At 33.6% G+C, this 23,094-nt stretch overlaps 1 protein-coding gene across 1 annotated transcript in view; it reads left to right on the top strand.

The window, feature by feature from the left end:
- The window catches only part of CPNE8 (copine 8), a 176,718-nt gene extending 154,434 nt beyond the window's left edge, over positions 1-22,284 (top strand). Inside the window, exons 17-20 of the mRNA XM_074325840.2 lie at positions 6,571-6,673; positions 7,842-7,899; positions 12,302-12,375; positions 20,456-22,284. Of these exons, the coding sequence (XP_074181941.1) occupies positions 6,571-6,673; positions 7,842-7,899; positions 12,302-12,375; positions 20,456-20,644 (424 nt within the window). The 3' untranslated portion in view covers positions 20,645-22,284. The remainder of the gene's footprint in view (positions 1-6,570; positions 6,674-7,841; positions 7,900-12,301; positions 12,376-20,455) is intronic.
- Positions 22,285-23,094: the final 810 nt, after the last annotated feature.

Here is a 23,094-nt window from a genome sequence, read left to right as displayed (position 1 = left end):
TCACAAGAAACAAAGAAGGTCATTACATAATAAAAAGGTCAACTTATGTGATTGTGTGTGTGTGTGTGTCTGTGTGCGTGCGTGTACACGCATGCAAGGTATGATTAAACAATACGGTGAGTGTTTAAATAAAAAAAAAATATTACAGTAAAAAACACATTACCATTAATCTCCCTCAAAATCTTCCCCCTTACTTTGAACACACTTATCGTTCTTGCCACTCTCTGAAGCAGTTCTGGAAGTCCTCTTTCCTGAATGTCTTCAGCTGTGCTGTTGTCGCTGCCTCCATCCAGAATCATTTTGACTTTGGGGAAGAGCCAGAAGTCACACAGTGTCAGATTTGGTGAATAAGATGGATGAGGACACACTGGCATGTTTTTATTTGACAGAAACTGCCATATACCAGAAGTGATGTGTTACGTGGAGCATTGTCATGAGGGAGGATGATTTACAGCACACTTTAAAACACACCTTCTTTCAACCGTAGCTCACACCCGACTGATTGCATCAAACAAGTTGAAAATTGTCGCACACTGTTGCCAAGGTTCCTTGCACCACTTCGCATATTGAAGATCCCTGCCTTTCCGTTGGCTGGCACTTGGCAGCAGCATTCACCATATTTTGTGATCACAATGAAAGGTTTTGTGTCACAGATCACTTCTGGTACAGCAATTTCTGTCAAATAAAATATTACCATGTGCCTTCATCCACCTTATTCACTAGATCTGGCGATGTGTGACTTCTGGCTCTTCTCCAAGTCAAAATGTCCATGAAAGGTAAACATTTTGAATAGGTTTAGGATATCAAGGCAGCCACAACATCACAACTAAAGACATTCATGAAAAAGGACTTCCAGAACTGCTTCAGAAAGTGGCAAGAATGATGGGATAAGTGTGTTTGAAGGGAGGGAGAGTATTTTGAGGGGGATTAATGGCAATGTGTCTTTTACTATAATTATTTTTTTTAAATTTAAACACCACATTATTTGATAACACCTCATCAGATATTTATTTTATATATATATATATATATATATATAAAATTCAGCCTTAAAAAAAGGAGCACCTGCAACAACATGGATGAATCTGGAGAATGTTATGCTAGGTGAAATGACACAAAAAGAAAAAAACTGCATGATCTCAATTATATGTGGAATTTTTAAAAGTCGAATACATAGAAGCAGAGAGTAGAATGTTGGTTACCAAGGGTGGAAGAAGGGGAAATGGGGAGATATTGGTCAAAGGGTACAAAGTTATTTTATGTAGGATGAATAAGTCTAGAGAGCTAATGTATTGTATGATTACTGTGGTTAATATTATACTGAATATGGAAATTTGCTAAGAGTAAATTTCAGGTTCACTAATTACACACACACACAAACTACAGTAACTATGTGAGATGATATGTTAATAAGCTTGACTGCAATAAGCATATATATATGCCAAAAAAATGTATACAAGTGGACTCTTTGGTCAACGTTGCTCAAACAGTAGTTTGCTGTAATTAAAAGTGTCTGGATGCTGATGGTAACCACTTTGAGCACCTCATGTAATTTCAGAAGTCAAAAGGGACTTGTATTTACCTTTTGTTATCGGTATATATTATTACAATTTTAATACAGTTTTCCTTTATTAAAATATGTATACATTTTTGGCACCCTATATATGAATATATGAATATATTTCCTAAATATATATATATTCATGTATACTTTATATATTCATGTATACTTTATATATTCATGTATACTTTAAATAAATACATATATATTCATGTATACTTTAAATAAATACAACTTATTAAAAATAATAAAAAAATTTTAAAGGATCAATTCACAGAAAGATATAAGTATAAATATGTATGCACCTAAAATCAAAGCACCTAATTTATGTAAGCAAAAACTGACATATCTGAAGTGAGAAATAGACTGCAGTACAATATTAGAAAACTTCGATACCTTACTTTCACAATAGATAGATCATCCAGAAAATCAATAAGGAAACAGCAAAATTAAGCAACACTCTAGACCAGATGGGCCTAACAGACATTACAGAATATTCCACTCAACAGCAGGAGAATACACATTCTCTTTTCAAACACACATGGCATATTCTCTAGGTTAAATCACATGCTAGGTCACAAAATAAGTCTTAACAAATTTAAGAAGCTTGAAATCATTCCCATATATCTCTTCTGACCACAATAAAAACAAAACAAAGCAAAACAAAACAAAAAAACTACTAATCAAAAATAAAAGGAAATCAGGAATACTCACAAATAAATGGAAACTAACAACAAACTATCAGAAAAGAAAATAATCTCATTTACAATAACACCAAAAACAAAAACATACTTAGGAATAAACTTAAACAAGAAGGCAAAAGACTTTTACACTGAAAACTATAAAACAACAATGAGAGAAATTAAAGCAGAAACAAATAAATGAAAAGACATCCTGTCTTCATGTATTGCAAGAATTAATATTGTTGAAATGTCCATACTATGCAAAGTATTCTACAGATTCAATAAAATACTTATCTACATCCCAATGGCAATTTTTTTTTTTTTTTGCAGAAATAGGAAAAACAATCCTAAAATTTATATGAAATCACAAAAGATCCCGAATAGCCAAAGCAATCTTAAGCAAGAACAAAGCTTGAGGCATAACACTGCTTGATGTTTAAAATTTATTACAAAGCTACAGCAATCAAAACAGCAAGGTACTGACATAAAAAGTAAACATATAGATCAATGCGAGAGAAAATAGCTCAGAGAAAAACTTCTCATGTACAGTCAATTGACCTTTGACAAGGATAGCAAGAATATACCATGGAAAAGGGGTAAATTCTTCAATAAATGGCCCTGGGAAAACTGGATATCCACATGCAAAAGAGTGAAATTGATCTGTATCTTACAACCACTCACAAAAATTAACTCAAAATAGGTTAAAGACTTAAAACTAACACCTGAAACTGAAACTTTAATAAGAAAATAGAGTTAAAGCTTCTTAACGTTGGTCTTAGCAATACTTTATCAAGTTCGACACCAAAAACACAAGCATGCAATATAAATAGATGAGTGAGACTACAGCAAACTAAATTGTTTCCACACAGTAAAAGAAAACAACAAAATGAAAAAGCAACTTACGAAATGCAAGGAAATATTTATGAACCCTACAGCTGATGAGGTGTTAATTTCCTAAATATATAAGTAACTCCTACAGCTCAATAGCAAAGGACAACCCAAATTTAAAAATGGACAAAGGACTTGCACAGACATTTCTCCAAAGAAGACATACAGATGACGAACAGGTATACACAGAGATGCTCAACATTACTAATCAGGAAAATGCAAATCAAAACCACAATGAGCTATCATCTCTCACTTGTTAGGGTGGCTATTATCAAAAAGTCAAAAGATAAGTGTTAGTGGGGATGTGGAGAAAGTGGAACCCTTGTGCACTCTTGGTAGCAATGTAAATTGGTTCAGCCACTATGAAAAACAATATAGATTCCTCAAAAACTAAAACTAGAGCTACTGTGTGTCCCCGAAAATAAAGCCTAGCCGGACAATCAGCTCTAATGCGTCTTACAGTAAAATAAGACCAGGCCTTATCTAACATAATATAATATAAGACCATGTCTTATATTAATTTTTGCTCCAAAAGATGCTTTAGAGCTGATTGTCTGGCTAGGTCTTATTTTCAGGGAAACATGATATCAGCAATCCCACTTCTGAGTATATATATCTAAAACAATTGAAATCAGGATCTTGAAGAGATATCTGCAGCATTATTCACAACAGAAAAGATATGGTAACAACCCAAATATCCATCAACAAATGAAGGGGTAAATAAAAGATGGTGCATACATACAATGAGATATTATTCAGCCCTAAAAAAAGAAAGAAATCCTACCATTTGCAACAACATGGGTGGACCAGAAGATATCATGCTATGGGAAATAAGTCAGTCATAGAAAGGCAAATACTGCATGATTCCTCTTAGATGAGCATCTAAAATAGTCAAACATGTAGAAGTAGGCAATGGAATGGTAATTATCAGGGGTTGGGGAAAAGGGTTCCAGAGAGTAGTTGTTCATATAAAGTTGCATATGTACAAGATGAGTAAATTCTGGAGATCTGCTGTACAACATAGTGCCTATAGTTAAGAATAAAGTATTGTGCACTTAAAATTTGTTAAGAGGGTAGATTTCATTTAAAATGTTCTGCACACACACACACAAATACAAAGAAACTTTTGGAGGTTATGGATATATTTATTACCTTGATTGTTTTGATGGTAACACAAGTGTAGGCATTTGTTGAAACTTATCAAATTGTATCCATTAACTATGTGCAGTTTTCTGTATACCAATTATACCTTAATAAAGCTGGGAGAAAAAAGACATACTAACAACTGAGCTTTTCTCCATGGGTAACCAGAAGCACTGAAACAGAAATAAAAAGTAAAAGGAAGGAAGGAAGGAAGGAAGGAAGGAAGGAAGGAAGGAAGGAAGGAAGGAAGGAAGGAAGGAAGGAAGGAAATGAATGAATCAGTCCATTAAGCCACTTGAAGTTGTATTTATAAGACTGCACAATACTCAACTTTCCATATTGTTTTTTAATTTGGTAGACATTTTCCATTTTAAGAGCATCCTGTGGCAATAAAAGCATAAAAGCCATGCTGTTGTACTCATAGGAGCTCTTCTCACTACTATTTATAGCCTTCCATTAATCACATGAAATATAAAACCCTATGTTTCTGAAGCAAAGATACTAAGTGATACTTTTTAAAAAATAATGGGTAGTTAAAAATTTTAAAATGAGTTCCTGAGGGAGATTATCCAACTTCTTTTCTTAAGAAAAAATTAAGTGTAAAATAGAAGAGGCTTATATCTGCTTTGGATTGTTTTCTATTGATTGTGTTACCATCAAATTAATACAAAATGCTTAATGTCCAAGATCAACTGTTCAATATTGTGGGAGTATTTTTCACTATAAGTTGTGGAACCAATTGAACACTATCTTTACAGAGTGTGAACAGACCACATACTATAGTGTCTTTATCAACCTATAAAATTACCAGTCATTTTATTAGTAGCATGAGCAATTATTAATTTCTATAGTCTATTGCAAAGTTGTAAATATTTTTCTTGTTCACAAATGGTTGTTAATCCTGCTCTCCAAGAAATAAGTTTTGCCCTGATATATTGTTATTGGTCTGTCCCTGACCTGTTCAAACTTAATTCCTTATGTTCTTGCTCATTCCTAGATATGACCTGAATACTAGTTATATACTAGAGATCATAAAAGTTATACTTGTTGATAATAAAATCTAGACACCCAGAATATACATCATGATGGAAAAAAGAGATATAACAAAATATAACATATTCATAAAATTCCCCTCTAAATTACTGAGTATTATTTGGCAAGAATTTTGAGAAACTTCTTCAAGTACTAGAAATGTTATTATATAACCTAATTTTGTCTTTTTTGGATATAGTTCTCCTTTCCACCTTGTTGTGCGGGGCGGCCTGCAGGGCCTCTGGTCCCGCTCCCCACATAAGAACGCAGGGTATGGCTAGGCCAAGGAACACCCATGGAGCCATAGATAGGGGAGTCATACCACTATATTCTCACTGGTGGCCTAGCAAGACACAGCAGTAGTAGCCACATGATCCACAGTCCACCATTCACTTCTCTGCCTGCCAACCAACCAACCAATCAACGCAGCCCTGCAGTTACATCAGTAGCCAGTTGGCTAACCAGTTAAAGCTGATGGCCAACCAATCACAGTTGATGGTCATTCAGCACCCGAGCTAACACTCCTCCAGGTGAGGCCTAGAGCCTGGAAACCACTCTCTGGGGCTCTGTCCCCACACATCTTTTATCAATTTAACATGTCTTAGGAACTTGAACTATGGATGTGTCACAAGCTTTTCTGTTGCATTTTTTTATTCAGATGAAATTCACATAACGTAAAAGTAACCATTTTAAAGTGGTTGTTTTTAAAGTGTACAGTTCAGTGACTTTCGCAATGTTGTGTAACCATCGCCTCTGTCTAGTTCCAAAACAAGAAGCATTTATGATCATTGCTTATACTTACAGAACTGTATTATACATTGAGTACCATACATACAGTTGCTCTATACAAAAGTGTGTTATCTTGATTTTAAAGGTAAGAAAATAGAGTTCAGCTAGCTCAAGTAATTTACTGATTCATACACGTAATGTGTTGCTTAGCCAGGACGTTTCTTTTCAAAAGTTATATCCATTCCACTAAACATCCTCTCATCCAGCTCACCTTTTATTAATGAAATGACTTTTCTAAGACACCCAGGCATTACTCTGTCCCAGCATTACAGTGATGTTGCTGTTCTTCTAGTGTGCTCTTTCAGGAAAATGTTGTGTTTGAGAGTTTGCATGGTATAGGCTCCTAACGTATGTTTCAATATTTTCTGGAGATTAAAAAGTCTGTTGACTATTCCAAATGATACTTAGCAGTCATCACGTAGAGAGGAACTTTTATTTTCGGTGGTTTTCTTTACCTTTTTTGTTCCCTTTCAGATATGCTTCCTCTGTAAAGGATGGTTCCCAGTATTTTGTGCTCCTGATTGTGACAGATGGTGTGATCTCAGATATGGCTCAAACTAAGGAGTCTATAGTTAACGTAAGTAGGGGTCATTCACTCTTGGGCTCGCTAAATGACAGCATTGTGCTACTCCAGCTGAGACCAGAGTCTGTTCACTTGACAGTGAAACAAAATGCCCGTGCTTTTGGAACCAATTGTGTTCTTCACATTACCCAGACAACGCAGATACATTTGTACCGTTAATTTATGCGGACAAAGCTAAGGGTGTGGATAAGTGAGTTGTAACAAAATTATTTCCAAAATATAAAAATAAATAATAGCATTACCTTCATGTGCAAATGTAAAAAGGAGGAGGAGGAAAGGCTCACACACTTATTTGTTTATTTTTTAACTAGACACACTTGGATTGAATTTATACGGATTTCCGTTATATTCTGGTCAGTGATATTAGTGTTCAATTTAAAATATGGACTTAATAATTTAGGTTTAAACTAATAGGACATGATATACTGAGCAACAATTTTTCATAATTCAATGACCTTCATAGTGGAAGATGTGGTTGCTATAGTGTTCACTCTATCAGTTGTTGTATCTCACATTTTTACCAATAAAATATCTAAAGTGATGATATCATTTAAGTGGTACACATAATGGAAAAACATGCCATAACATCAAATAATCAGTATTCCTCACAAGCTCATGGATATTTAGTATATAAATTAATCATACTAATAATAACTTTCTGTAATTATCATTTGTAGTCTCTCATTTACTATGAAAATTGCTTTTCCTAATCTTGGGTATATATGAGGAAGAATAGGACACTACTATTTCACAAATTTGGTACCTTTTATTTCCTCATTAGCATATATGAAGAGAACGTGAAAAAAGAGACCAAAGGAGAGAGAATGTGAAAAAAGAGATCAAAGATACCCAAAGTCAGCTCAGGTAGACTTTGGCTGATAATAGCAAGCAAAAGCTGATGTTCAATACCTTTTATTTTTTATGCTACCCAAAGTTAGTCATTTCTGAAGAATGTCCCACTGAATTAACATATGTACAGAGTTCAGAAAGCTTAAGAGTGGAATCAAGTATATTATTCTGTTCTTTTTAAATATGTTCAAAACTATTTTAATGAACACCTGTGAAAAAATATCAAATAAAACAGGGTGTTAACTTTCTTCTTAATTCTTTTCTTAAGAACTCAGTTTCTTAATTGTGAACTAATTGTGTATTCTCTTTGAAGGCTTCAAAACTTCCAATGTCAATAATTATAGTAGGAGTTGGACCAGCAGAATTTGATGGTGAGTAATAAAATTTCAGTTGTATTCCATGAGAGTTTATTTATTCTGACTCATCATGATATTAAGTTTCTGTCACTCTTGTTAAAATATATGGATGTGAGTGTGCATGTGGATTTGTATATAATGTCCACATACATTTAGATATAAATGCAGATATCTCATGATGAAGTCTATTAAGGTGAACAAATTAAAAGATTGTCTTCTGAGTAGAACATTAGCTCTCTAGTATGGATTAATTCAGCATGTATCTTTCCATTTCATTAGCGATGGTTTGTACCTCAAAATAATACATTTCAAGACTTACAGAGTGATAAATTGAGTTTTTGTTCCCAAAGCAAAATACTCTCTGGGTTCACTAAAAACTTTCAAGGATATGCACTAGATTAATAAACCATTAGGTTGTGAATAGAAATATTAACACAAGCATAATGGATTTTCCAACCCCAGCTAGTTGATAGACATTAGCTTTATAAATATATAAATTCTGCATATGAAAGAGCAAAGTACAATGAAAATGGAATTGACCATGTTAGATTTAATGAGACGTTGTATAATTATGCTGAATTGACTTATTGGATAGTTTTCTGTTTGGGCTCAGGCCTTGTTCGAGTGCTAATTAAGTGACAGGTGCCTGTGTAACCAGTGATCTGGGTCAACTTCTTTAAGGATGGTCTGCTCTTAGTCATTTGGTGAATTCCTTTAAGAGAACTCGGTGCTAGACAGCACCAACATGTCTACATAACATTCACCTGGTTCAGGTGTTTTTATATTAACAATGACAATTTCTTTATCTTGGGACTTCGGAAATGAAAATAATTTTAGAATATTTGGAACAGCCTTTGGTATGTTACAGGTTAATTTAAGCATGTAGGTATCTACTTTTAGTATGAGTAGCTCATGCTGGGATGATGCTCATTTAACCACCAGTGCCTCCTCCATAAGCGTAGTATAGATCTGTCAGCCTCAGGTAAAGAACTACAGGCAAAATTATACTGTTGACCCAGGAAATTCTTTCCTTCAGTTCCATGCTTTGCTGGTAACCCTTTTCATTTTTATAATCTTCCATTTTCTAAAGCAAAAGTTATTTAGCTCTGATGGCTGCTGCTTCTGCTAATATGTTCTCTGTCTCTGGATATTTGTATCTTGTTTGCATTGTACTTCAGGCATGAATTTGAGACACCTCACTGGAGTCAGGAAAGCTGAGATACATCTTTCTTCTTAATGCTTTGTGCACTTGACCATCTGCATTAATAAGTGACAAACTGAAATTCCCAAACTTCACCCATTGCTAGGTTTAAAATGACTCATGCTTTCTTCTTCAGCTACTAATTTGTTTTTTCCTCTCAAGGATACACCTCTGATTGGGTACATCTCAGGTCTCCCAGACTATTATGGAAGTCCACCATTAAGTGTATGAACTCAGTCACCTGTTCTTCAATAGTCCCACACATAATATTTATTATGGAGACACTGACCATTCCTGGCGTATATTTCTAGTCATATATTTCCATTCAGTGCAGCAGGCACAGCTATTTGGGTACTGCCCTCATCTAACTGCCACACCTATATATTTTGTTATTTTGTTCCCAGTGAATTGTTTATTAAGGTTTTGAGGTATGATAATTCATCATTTCCCTCTCTGATTTCCTGAGGAAACTGTAAAAAATGATATGCAGGAAACAGACAGAGACCAGAATATAAACTGTATTATTAGCAATGCAGAATTGGAGAATTTGGATTAACCTCTACACAGTCAGACTTCTCACTACTTCTCCCCCAAGATTAAATGACCTCAACCCTTATCTCCAGGCCTACTTCCATAAAGGGGCAGAGTCTTGCCTATTAAGTGTGCCACAGGGAGAAATTGCCTTCAGCCTGAGGAAAGGCTGCTCCAAAAAAGAGAGACTCAAGGTCAGTTTCTTCTAATCTTAGTAATCCTAGGAATCACTCCTTTTTCCATGTGGAAAAGTGAGTGACGATTGTAGACAAAGAAGGAAGTTGCCTTCCCAGTAGAATTCCCTCCTGGGAATTAGAATGAAACTTTCCTGTGGAGGACATATGAACAGGGAATTAGGGCTCTGCAGCCCCTAGTTTCTGCTTTCACCACGATGGAAGTTTAAACAGGATAGTGAATCTTCCAGGCCAGTTCTAGAAAAGTAGGCTATCCCACTAAGAGTCAATAGATGCATCTCGAAAGGATTTTCTTTTTCTTTCTTCTTAAAGCACATCAATGGCTAAGAAGGAAAGGACAGAATACTCATGTTTCATGTAGAAAAATCTCTGACTTACATTCAAATTACTACTCTCCTACCAGAAGAGTCTTTCTCTGGGCACTTCCAACTCTACCACAGAGTAAGTTTATATGCCCCACATATAAACTGACATAGGAAAAGACTGAAATAAAACTTGCAAATTTTATCAGTTAACCACCTAAATCCAACATCTACACATTTTTAATCAGAAGGGCATTATTTGCTTGGGCAAGAAAGATAATACTTGGCCATCCATTCTTGGAAAGTAGAGGAAATAGGAATAAACGCTCAGATGAATGAGTATTCCAGTTTCTTATTTCTGTTTTTGAATAAGCACAATTTACAACTTTATGTACATGTTTCTCCCAATGATTTTTTTTTTTTCACTCCTCTATAATGCACCTTCAGTAAAAGGAAAGATTTCTCAAGGCAGGATTTCTTTATCCTTGAAAGGCAAAAGGTCAAATTAAAGCAGCATCTGCTTTGATTCGCTTTAGGAGGAGAGAAATAGAAAGGGCTCTAACTTCACGGCGTTTCCCATGACTACAAAGTAGTATAGGTCTGTCTCAAATACACCTTTTTTCCAAGCAGAGGTACTGGTGGGAAACCAGGGCTTAGAACTTCAGGCTCCTTAGACCAGATAATCTGAAAACCTGAACGGTGAACGTTACTCTTCCACCACTTACATGCCATTTCTTTTCTCCTTGCTCTCAAAGTGTGTTCTCCAGTTCTTGCTACCTACAGCTTTTGAATCCAAAGGACATGCTGAAAAGTGGGAGATATTTTATAGGATCTCACGCTAATACGTTATTGCCCAAATAACTGTCATTTTCTTTCGTTAGCAAATTACATAATAAAGGAGAAGTTTCTGCTATTGCTGGCATGTCAACATCAATGTACATTTATGTCTCAAAGCAATGTGAAAATTTTGAAAACAAACCTAGACCAAAAAGAGGAATTAACTATTGAAAATGTTTGAGTATAATGCATTCTCTTATTTACATCCCTAATAAGTAGGGGAGAAAACATAGGTCTTTTGTATTTTGAATAAATTAATTACCTTATTATTGGTCATATACATATTTTACTAAATTGTGACATATATGGTATATCTAAGCAAATTGAGTGATGTCTCTCTATTAATTATGAGTACTACCAATGCTTCAGCCCAGACATTGACTCGTGAACATGTATAGAAAAGGAAATTTTAAAACAATGATTTTAACCCAAATGCATTATCCAAGCACTGAAGAAAAATAGCAAGGAAAGGTGAGGATTGTATTCTGACTGAGCAATATTTTTAGAGGGTTGAGGCAAACATTATAACTGCAAGTGGCTGTCTGGAGTCTAGTGAATGTCCTGTGTGTACAAAATGAATTATCAGTAATATAATTATACTTTAAGGACAAATTAGCATTCCTCATGTAATTAATTATTTAGAGAATTCTTACTGAAAACCTAATAAACACTGGAAAATGTTCTTAATTGCAGCATAACATTACTGTTTCACTGTGAACTGTCCCATTAGATTGCAGCATTCCCAGATACCAGCTGATATATGTAATGTTGAAATAATTTCTTAACCAACAAAAAAATCATACTTCAGAAAAAAAAAAATCATACTTTATCCAATTAGTATATGGACCGAGCAAATGCCTCTTTGTTTTTAAATCTATGTTATAAATTAGAAATTGGGCTATATGGACAGATAGCTTTGTTGTAGTTTCAATGAGAATAAAGTTCAGATTGTTATTGGAAATTCTATGATGATTAACACCACGTTTTTTAAATTAGAAAGAAAAATTAAAATTGAATAGATGAGTAGCACTTGCCCAAACAGTCATGTAAGCATTGAACCCAGAGTTGAGAACCCTTAGGATGGGGAGGTGTACCTAAAGTCTTTTGCACTGTGTTGTCTCTTCTCATCTTTCAAAGGGTCACAGGACATCTTGCCTTGCTTTCTTCATTTGTAAAACTTACCCTCAGTCAAATTTTGTAGGAGAAATGAGTGAGAAAATGAAGGGATTGATAGCTTTCTACCTTTACATATGATATATTGGTACTTCTGATATCTTGGTTTCCTTATTGCCTACATTGTTTTAGTGTATAACTAAAATGCACTGGAGAAATTATTCTATTTTATTTTCAAGCAATGATTGAGTTGGATGGAGATGATGTAAGAGTTTCTTCCAGAGGAAAATATGCTGAAAGGGACATTGTGCAGGTAAGAAATTTAATGAAAATGATTTATTTTGTTCATTGTGAAGAGCCCGTATCAATTCTGATTTGTAAATATACAACTTAAAGTGAAATTGAGAGTCTGGGTTCTGTTTAACCTACTTGGTTGATTCTCTGTGAGATGCATATTAAGTAACAGAGCCTAGAATAGACACGAATTCCTTTCCCCTGTACTTCAGGTTCACCATGAATAAAACAGAAATGTTAATCCATTTATTTTTATTACTATTTTATTGTTAGCTATTTTATTATTACCACAAAATGTCACTGACATTTTTAGTAAAATTAGAGGCTAAAAACATAACAGGCTTTTCAATGATGCTTATCTATTCATTATTTAGTCCTCAACAATGACTAAATGTATTTTAACACAGCTGATACATATTCAGAATAGGTAAATATAGTAGAAACAAACCAAACACTGTAGATGTTTTTATATTTCCCCTGTAGATGATGGTTGAAAAAATGGAGAAAAAGACCTTAAAACTATATATAAATGTATGAATTATATAAGCTATATATATAATCATATATAAATAACATATGATAATATATGACATATATAATAATAATGATATATATATGAGTCACAATTCTGTTCAAATAAAAAAATACTTAACTAAAGCCTGCTATTCTTGGAGTGAGTAGAAACAAAAAAATCAGTAATTAATATATTTAAAATTTATAATTGAAAGCAAGTAGTTAATTCAACTAAATTTGTGCATACTTTATAGTCTCCATATCTGTTAGGATGTCAGAAGGGAAAGGGCTGTGAAGTATACCTTCTTAATATAGGGAAGGGAAGAAGTTTTCAGTACCATTTAAGTACATGATCTAAAAGTTTTGGAGGAACAAACAATGGACTTCAATATTAACTCCTAAATAATAACCTATATATGTACGCATAATACAGTCATTAAGAGAATCTAATTTGGAATCCTATAGAGTTTGGTTCAAATTCTGGATTAGTCACTGATAACATGGACAGGGTTTCTATTATAAATTTCAGTGTGTTCTGGGATTGTTGTAAAGATTAAATGAGATAATGTATATAAAATACATTCCTGAAATAGAACTTAGTATAATGCAACAAAATGATTTAAAAAATTTGAGGGAGCATATACTAAAATAATTTGTAAATATGGTAATATAAAGATTAATGTTGATAAAGATTAAAAAGCATTGTTTTTATCAGTCAACAAAATTAAATTTTAAATTAGAAACATTTTTAAACTGTTTTTTCAAAGACAATTAAATAAGAGTTAAAGTTTTTAACTTAATGTTCTTGGTAGAGTAAACAGCAGATAAACACATGAATGATTAGGTTAAAAGCACCTGAGAAAAGGAACATGTAATTTGGTCATCTATATAAGAATCCCATAGTGTTTTGTTTTCCTAATTAAACATATAATATTCACCTGAACCTCATTAGCATAATTACAAATCCAAGTAATACACTTTATCTAAAAGCTCTCCATAATGTCTAGCTCAGTTTCCAAAAATTAAATTACGAAAGGGAAGTATGAATTTGAAGTCCTTTAGAATGTGCTATGTTGCTGTTGTAATGCATTTTTATAAAGTTACCAGAGGCTACCCCATATCTCATAGTATCATCTAAATGATGCTTACGGGAAACTTGGTATTCTTTTCTCCTTTAGGAGGTAGTGAAGATTGCTCACATCATTAAGGTTTTCTTTAAGAGGACTAATACGTTGTATTAGTGACAACCAGCAGTTGTTATTTTATTTGTAAAATAACATTTCCCTTGATCATAGAAGTATTTAGTCTCTCAGTGGATATGGTATATTGGACAAAATATTGAGATAGGATCCAGATCTATGAAAATATATCGGTGGCACTCTGATCTTGAACAAGTCAATAAATCTCTTTGAGCCTTTGTTTCATTACCTCTAAACTCTAAATTCTTTTATCTTTGCTCTCTCCATGATGTTTTGCATCTCGGAAGAAGTAACAGACATGAAAATATTTTTTATTTATCAGTATATTAGTATAATTGTATGTTTCTCTCTTTGACAGTCAGAATCCTTAAGAGTAGTCTACCGCCATAGTATGATACTGGAATGCACAAAGGTTTTAAAGACACCTGGGAATATAGCTAAACACCGAAGGGATTTTACTACATACAGTTGAACTGAAAGAACTGTGAGATCTTACATATACTGAACACGAAATTAAAATGTCCCCAGAAAATTAGTAGCCTCCTGAATGACAGTGACATCTTGATTTACATGCCTACTTTTAGTTAAGGAGATTTGATGCACCCTTTTCTAATTTCATGAAGAAGTCCCTGAATGGTGATTGATAGTTAAAAATAGTAAGCAAGGTAATACTTTACATATCTCAATGTATTGATGAAGAATTACCATCCTCTCTCTCATCTTGAATAAGATTTTAAAACATTCCATCATCACAGTTTTACAGCTCAACTATCCACTAAAATATTTTTTAATGAGTTATTTTCATGAATTGAAATATTCTTTAATATGTAGAATATTGGAGTTTTGAGGGCACACCAAGAATAACATTGTCAGTCTTCCCATCAGAAAAATATCTAAGCCATCATATTCAATGCTGTAAACAATGCTGGCTAAAATATTATCAGAAAATAGGGTCTATTTAGGCTCTCTTACCTTTTCACTACTTTTAATTTCTTACATGTTGAAGCTAATCAAGTTAATTCACGGCAAATGAAACCCCATGTTTCTTAAGTGGACAAAACCCCAAGCCTGCAAATAATAGTAGGCAGCTGAGTTTTCAGCAGAAAATTGGGAGTAGTAGCTGGGGTTTTCATTATTATGTCAAATCTTAAGTACCATCCAACTTCTTCATATAATAATAACATTTAATTACTTATTAAGTATGCAGGTAGGCTAAGAAAATAGCATTACTTCACTCAGTCAGTCCTTCATTGACTTTATGAGACAGGTACTTTTACTACCACATTTTTAAAAAGAAGAAATGAAGTTTAATTTCTCTTGTCTGTGGTCACATAGCCAGTAAGAAATGGAGCCACAATTTAACCTTAAAAATCTTAAAATGCTAGATTCTAAAATTCTTAACAAATATTCTGTGTAACTTTGATTCTAAAACCTAAATATAGCATTTAAGAGTCTCTAAGACCGACCGCAGTCTTCCTCTTTAGCTACACACACACACACACACACACACACACACACACACACTTTGTCTAGACAAATAGGACTATCTTTGCATCACACAATTCCACTGCTCTTGCTTCATTTTCCCTTGTCATTTTACTCAAATAGTTTTCCTCCTCATTGGGCTGATTAAGATCCTACATTTTGAAATTTCCCACTATACAGCCCCTTACAAAGCCCTCTCTCTGCACACTTGAACTAATTTCCACTTTTGTTCACTTTATTCACATATCACTTTACATCTTTCTAAAAATACTGGTTAGTTTTTTCCTTGTAGTAATTTATAAATAAGGAAATGGAGGCACAAGATGGGGTGTTAAACAACTTTTGCAAAGTTATTTGGGTCATAAATTGGTAGCTCCAACTTTCAAACAGAACTCTGATTTCAAAACCTGTGTTCTTTCTGTGGTAACACACGTACTCTCCCAAAAGGCAAAATTCTAACGACAATTACTAGGATCTATTCCCATTTTCATCTTACTGTCATGGTTAATGTATCAGAGTTGGATCAATTGGGCTCAAATAATGACTCTGATACTTATAACTATCTAATATTGGGTAAGTTAAGTAAACTCTGTAAGTTACAGTTTCCTCTTCTGTAATTTCAAAATATGGATAATGTGCTTATAAAAATTAAATATTGTAAACTATTGTACTAAATCCCTTAGCAGAAGGCTTCCTACTTCTGGTTGCTCAATAATTCATTAATATCAGTGTCCGTTATTATGATTAGTTAATATTTGGCATAGTCCAGTGGGAAAGCATTTTATGTAACTATTTTATAGTGGCTGTCCCTTGACATATGACACTGTAGTCAGCCTTATGTGTGATTGTATTCATTGCCTCAAGATTCAATCTCATATGACTATAGTATAAACAGTAAGCAGGATGAGATCCTGTGGTTGTTATTCTGAAACTTAAATGACTTATTTTCTTTGATCAATGTATATGTGTGTGTGTATATACAGAGGGTGCCAAAAAAATACAAGTGGACAGTCTGGTCATTGTTACTCAAGCAGTAGTTCACCATAATCAGAAGTGTCTGGACACTGATGATAACCACTTTGAGCTCCTCTTGTAATTGCAGAAGTCAAATGTGACTTGTATTCATCTTTTGTTACTGGTGTATATTGAGTATTAGAAATAATACAGTTTTTTCCTTTCTTAAAATGTGTATACATTTTTTTGGCACCATGTGTGTGTGTACACATATATGTGTATATATACATATACACATATATATACATATATGTATATACACATATATATATATATATATACTTTCTGTTTGTTTCCTTACTTGTGCTATGAATTGGCCATTGTATACAGTACAATGTCATTTCTCTTGTTGCATGCAGCTGCTGGCCAGGATATCATTTCCTTAAAAATTATATTTAAATCATATTTTCCATTAAAAAGTGACTAATAACCTTGAAGGCTCAGACTGGAAAATCACTAATGGAGCTCTGCACAGTAGAAAAAATCAAGTAAAATTGAGCAGAGCCGCAACTAAAAGCCCATTTGCCGAAACTGATTTAAACTTGTTTTCACAAATAGGCGAAGCCGCCTGGTAGAGCAGCCATGAGGGACATTTTCCTTGTGGTGGATGGATGCTAAAAGAAAGACGTAGAGTATCAAGGATATAGGATATTTCTGTGGAACAGAATGTATTTATTGGTATTCTTCACATGAATGTGATAAATTAGCACAAGGTGAAAATTGATTTATTCCTCTAACCTGAGCATTTTAAGGGTCCAGGTTAATTGGTGGTAATAGTCAATAATCAACTGTATTTACAGGTATGTGGGCGTTATTTTGAACAGCAGGTCCCCAAGTACAGTAATCAGAAATGATTGACTAAAAGGGACAATAAACAGAGTGGCCTGAAAGGTTGAGTGGAAAACTGGTTGTAGAAGGATATGAGCAATAGTTTAAGAAGAAAGAGGGCATTTTGTTTTTCTTGAAAACTTTAAGATTTGACATTAATAACAGGTAAAGGGAATGAAGAATCACTTGTTATTTCCGTATTTCACTTAGGAAGGTACGTCCTGACATGACTGAATCAATGAATGTTCCGTTGGAAAAGGTTTAGATAAATTAGGTTCATGAGTAGAAAGTTATCAACTTTTTTTTTTCCAACTCCAACACACATGGGGATGAAGTGTACTCCTGTTGATAACAGTAACTTGTTATGATAGTGATTTGTAACCTAGGGCAAAGTTCCTTAATACTCAAGGAGCATTTCTGTGCACCCACTTAACAAACCGAAGTGAAATGTGATACGTATTTCTCTCTAGCCCACTATTTACAAAATTATTTTTAGTTGAGTAGAACTGTGTATATTGTGAAAGCAATGATCTTGATTCTTAGTTTTGACATTCCAGAGAATCATAACAGTCTTAAAAATGAATTTTAATTTACTTCAATAAAAAATTTAACATATCTTATAGAATTTGCTGGAAAGGTGAAACAACAGGTGTTTTAAAATTACAAAAAGTCTGGCAATTATTATTTTAGATTACTCAATATTGATATTGTACTTATATTTGAAAGAGATAAATAGATAAGAATGTTCTTTGTATATAATGTTTGATATTTTGATATGAATGTAAAAAGGAAACTTACGAAGATAGTTTCATATTTATATTGAATATATAAATGTATAAATTGATAATAGTGATGATAACAACTATCACATGTAGTACATATTATGAGTTGAATACTGTTTTAACACGTTGCGTACGTATCACGAGAATCTTCACTAGGGATTTAAACCCTGCCGTACGCAACGTGTTAAGCACTTTTCATGTTAACGTATTTAATATAACAACCTAATGAAGAAGGTATTATTTTTGTCCTCATTTTATAGAAGAGGAAGCCAAAGCAAAGAGTGGAAAGTAATTTTTCCAAGATCATGTAGCTAAATAAGTAGCAAACCATCTTCTGAACATGGGAAGTCTCATTCCAAAGTTTGTGAGAATAAGTGGTACAAAGGTAAATTAGCTTAATGTCCCTGATGTAGATGAAAGGTAAAGAATCAAATAAAAATATAAAAAAGCAAAGCTGAGGTAAAGGAATGACTAGGCAGGTGAGATCTCCTTCTTCCCCATAGAAGTACCAACTATTTGCCAGAGGTGTCATTTTCCTGAAATGTAGGTATTAGCTACACATTTTGAAAAATACATTCTGTTTTTAAAAAATAGCTTAAAAAATAATTAGATGTATACTAACTGTACCAACATTACTAAGTATTAATTTTTAAAATATTAGGCCTTTTAAAATAAGGATGAAATAAATTATTGCTACAATTAGACATCTTATCTCATTAATCCTTAACTTTGTTAATTCTTATTTTCTCACTTTTCTAATTATTGTTTCACAGAGAAAATAAACATTAACCTCTTTGATTTTTGTATTAAAAATGCCAAGTCTTATCCATAGTTAGTTAATGTGACTGCATAAAAGTTCACATTCCCCTAGTTTTCTTCTCAGCTGAGATTATATTTGCTCTGTTAGTTTTTTCTTACCCTTACTTAACTACCTCTAGGAGTAAGAGAAAGATTTGTCACCTTTCTATGACACTTTTCTAAAAGCTGTGCTGAGTTTTCGTTCTGAGAAAGATAGGGTAAAAATATAGTCTTGCTTTGCCTGTAGTATGTCTTATTCTAAAAAGAAAGGAGTGATTTTCTACTCTTCCTTAAAAGGGACTGCTTTCACTGCATACAAGATATTATGCCTTCTATTTTATTTCTTAACATTTTAACTTGGTTTACCTATAACATTTTAACTCAGTTGACCATTTTGAAGCCTACTTCCTAATAACAGTTGTTTTCTGAAAGCAAATCTTGAGTAACTGCTTAAATCAAGAGTAAGTTTTTCAAAATAAATTTAAAATAGTTATGTTACTGTATGAGGTGGGAGCGTGCTTACTTTATGTATGGGGAAAAATGATTTATTTTAAAATTTAAAACATTATACTTCGAAATTGTTCAACATCCTAAAATGTCTTCCCTGTGCCTTTTCTTTAAGACCTAAAATTACTGTGTTCTCAAACTATCACAACATTCATTAACAGCTCCAATTTCCAAGTTGCTTTAAAAATCATCATATCTCTAAGGGGCAATTGAACTAATGTCCTCAAACAACACTGTGTTTATTAACTTAAGCAATCATTATAAATGAGAAGGGAATCAGGCAAACCATTGCCAGAGTATTTGGTGTTGAGCTGATAAGGGCTCTTACATAATTACTTGTATAAAGATAGAGCAATAATTTTTATACGGTGTAAAAATAAGAATGATGGTATTTCAGTATCAACACTGGGGCAAGATTCAATGTACTGAATATTTTAGGTTCCCACTGATATGAACTGTGTGAATTTTGTATGTCCATATGGTTTGATGTTGTGGTAATAATTAAAAATGCATGTATTTGGGAATCCTTAACAATATACACTGTTTTTCTCACCCTGCATTGGGTCATATTTCTGGATTGAAACCTGAATTAGATATGTACTAACTCCATTTGATAGGAAACTGAGCCGTGAAAATGTTCAATGCTGCATCCTGTTAGGAGTCAGCCTAGGTGGAGAACTCAAAACTGCCGAACACATGTGGCAACGTGGTGGGCCTATCAGGACCAGGAGATATGAGTTATGGAGTTAAAAACAGTTACATCCCTTTTTAGATAAAGTTCATATTAGAAAGTTTGGTCACTGTTATAGCTGTTTGTCACGAATCATGTATCTTTAAAATGCACAGTAATTATTTCTCATGTCACCATGACTCCAGGCTTCTCTCATACTGCTATAACCATTTACATGTGCTAATTCTTGTGTCTACTAAATAGCATACTAAAGTCTGTGAAATTTGTTCACCTCTGTTTTAGTTCGTGCCCTTCAGAGATTATATTGACAGAAGCGGAAACCACATACTGAGCATGGCTAGACTGGCTAAAGATGTTCTAGCTGAGATCCCAGAGCAGTTTCTCTCCTACATGAGGGCCCGAGGAATCAAGCCATCGCCTGCGCCTCCCCCGTACACCCCGCCGACACACGTGCTACAGACTCAGATATGACTGTGCTCTGAAATGTTAATGTTAAGTGCACGTCAGTTACAACTGCTGAGTCAAGCTTTGCTCCTGGTGCTCAGTCATGAACCAGGGAATGAGAAACTTTTCTCCGTTTGGTTTCAGCAGTACTGGTTAACATGCTTTCTGGATCCAAAATTAAGTCTCTTCCTAAACCAAAACTGTAAATATGAGTGTTGCATGAGCAACAGAAAAATTGTCTGAATGCTTGAAGCAAAATATGGGTGTCTTCTCTGAATCTTTACTTTTTTTTTTTTTTGACAAAAATGGCTAATTTTCATTGTATTGTTGGAAAAAAGCACAAACTATGTTTTTAACTCAAATACTGTCCTCGACTGCTTTGTGTATAAGAAAGCAGTCTCTCTGTATCAATGTTTACATGTTACTACTTTTTAAATTTCAATACTTTTATAACTGTTCTTAAGAATAAGAGTTTTGAATATTGAATCCTTTGTCTTCAAATTACAATAGCTATAATCACAAGAGCAATATCTCTTTGGATGGCTGTCTGGACAAATACAATTGCAAACAAGGGAAAGGAAAGATACTTTTGTATTTCTCAGTATGTGAACTGTCTTATGAATTTTCATCTGCTTAGTTCCTCTGCCTTGTTGGCCAAGTATGGTAGTTTAAGCTTAGCAGATGTGTATCCTGTAAGAACATGCATTTTTCATGGAGTTTGGGTTCTAAATTTAGACTGCAGTCACTTTATGTTTTGTAATGCCAAATAGAAATTTTTAAAAAAGTCAAAACATTGTGAACTGTAAGTGCACAGAAAATGCTTTGTGTAAAAAGTAGCATCTTTACATTATGCTATTTAGAAAGGCTAAAACCCAGAATATTTAACTATGAATCACGTAGCAGAAGTTTTAAACTTTTTATTCCATTATACCTTGTCTAGATATTTTAATTCAAAGGGATACTGGCTCTCTTGGATTCCTTATCACCTTTCCACATTGCCACACAGGGTGCACACCCCGGAGTTTTTTTTGTGAATTCCCAGTGACTTAGTGCACAATCCATTTGTGAAATAACCCACTCCTATATGCTAATCTGCCTGTCCACACTTAATTATAAAGAGTTTTTGCATGTACAGTTTTTACAAGAATTACAGTTTTGTGATGTGTCCAAATTAAAGCATTTCTTTAGAACAAATGGCCTTAAATTCTCACAGAATTCCTGGAAATGATTGTGAATTGCCTTCAAATAATAGAAAAGTGTATTTATTTATTTTTTTGTGTGTCAACAATGTAACTTCTTTATAATATTTTTTCTTACTTTTACTATTTACTACTTAGTTTATTTTTACTGTATGTTGTCTCTTTGTCCCAAGTTGACTTTTATAAGCATGAAACTATTTTACTGAAAAGAAAAATATATACATCCACATATCTTACAGTATAAATGTTATATAATTATGTAATACTAAATTGTCCATTTTTAAGTATGTATTAAAATCTTTAAAAGGGTAACTCTTGCTCTGTAAATTTTATGTATAATGACCTGGAGTCTGATTATTTCCTTTACTGATCTTAAATAATTATACGAGTACAGTTTATTAACCTACAGATTTTTTATTTATCTTCATCCATCCAAAATAACAAAAATAAATCAGATCAATATTCTTTCCTTCTTGTCAAACATCAGTTATTTTTCTTTGAACTGACCAGTGTATATGAAAGATATGCCCTTCTCATCTAAATAGCAGTGTGCTGAAACCTAGTGGGGGTAGATAGCTAAGAAGGAAACCATCTCAGTTACAAATCCATCCTTTGCATGGCTGACGATAATTATCAGAAACATATGTGATATTATTTCTATGTGTAAGATTAGAAACTACCTAATCTTGTCTCTTTATTACATAAATGGTGAAACCAAGATTGAAGGGTTTGAGTAATATCTAAGACTATGTAACTAGATCAGAGCTTGTTACCATTATGAAAATATTTGTCGTAACTACCTAATTTTTTATTGAGTTTCTGTTAGGGGCTGTGCAATGAAAAATTCCAGAGACAATTACTCACTATTGCTGTGCCCCTCACTCCACCTTTCCACCAAATATTCCTTCATTTGTTCTGCAGATACCTGAAAGTTACTTAACAATAGGCAAAGCCTTTCATTCCACAAAATATAGGAAAGTGCTGAGATGAAAGACGTGGAAATTTTAAGAATTAATAAGCACATTTTATAAACATACTGACTTTTTTTTTTTCTGAAAGGCTTTTCTACATTAGATCTTTTCATAAGATACCCCTTCCCTTTGATGAGGAAGTCTTGGTACAACAGGAGCGTACATGAGCACACTGGAAAGGGCTGCTTTGAAAATCCGAAGGGGAAAACGAAAGAACCAATAATGCAAGCTTGAGCTCTGTTTACCACTCTTTCCATAGATGGTCAGCCTAGCAATGTTCGCAACTCAGAATTCCAGTTTCACAACC

The sequence above is a fragment of the Rhinolophus sinicus genome, chromosome 1 (genome assembly GCF_057876585.1).
Source record: "Rhinolophus sinicus isolate RSI-liver-muscle chromosome 1, RSI-T2T, whole genome shotgun sequence".
Classification (NCBI taxonomy): Eukaryota; Metazoa; Chordata; class Mammalia; order Chiroptera; family Rhinolophidae; genus Rhinolophus; species Rhinolophus sinicus.
The sequence above is the reverse complement of the archived record's forward strand: the minus strand, read 5'-3'. Positions and strand labels throughout refer to the sequence as shown.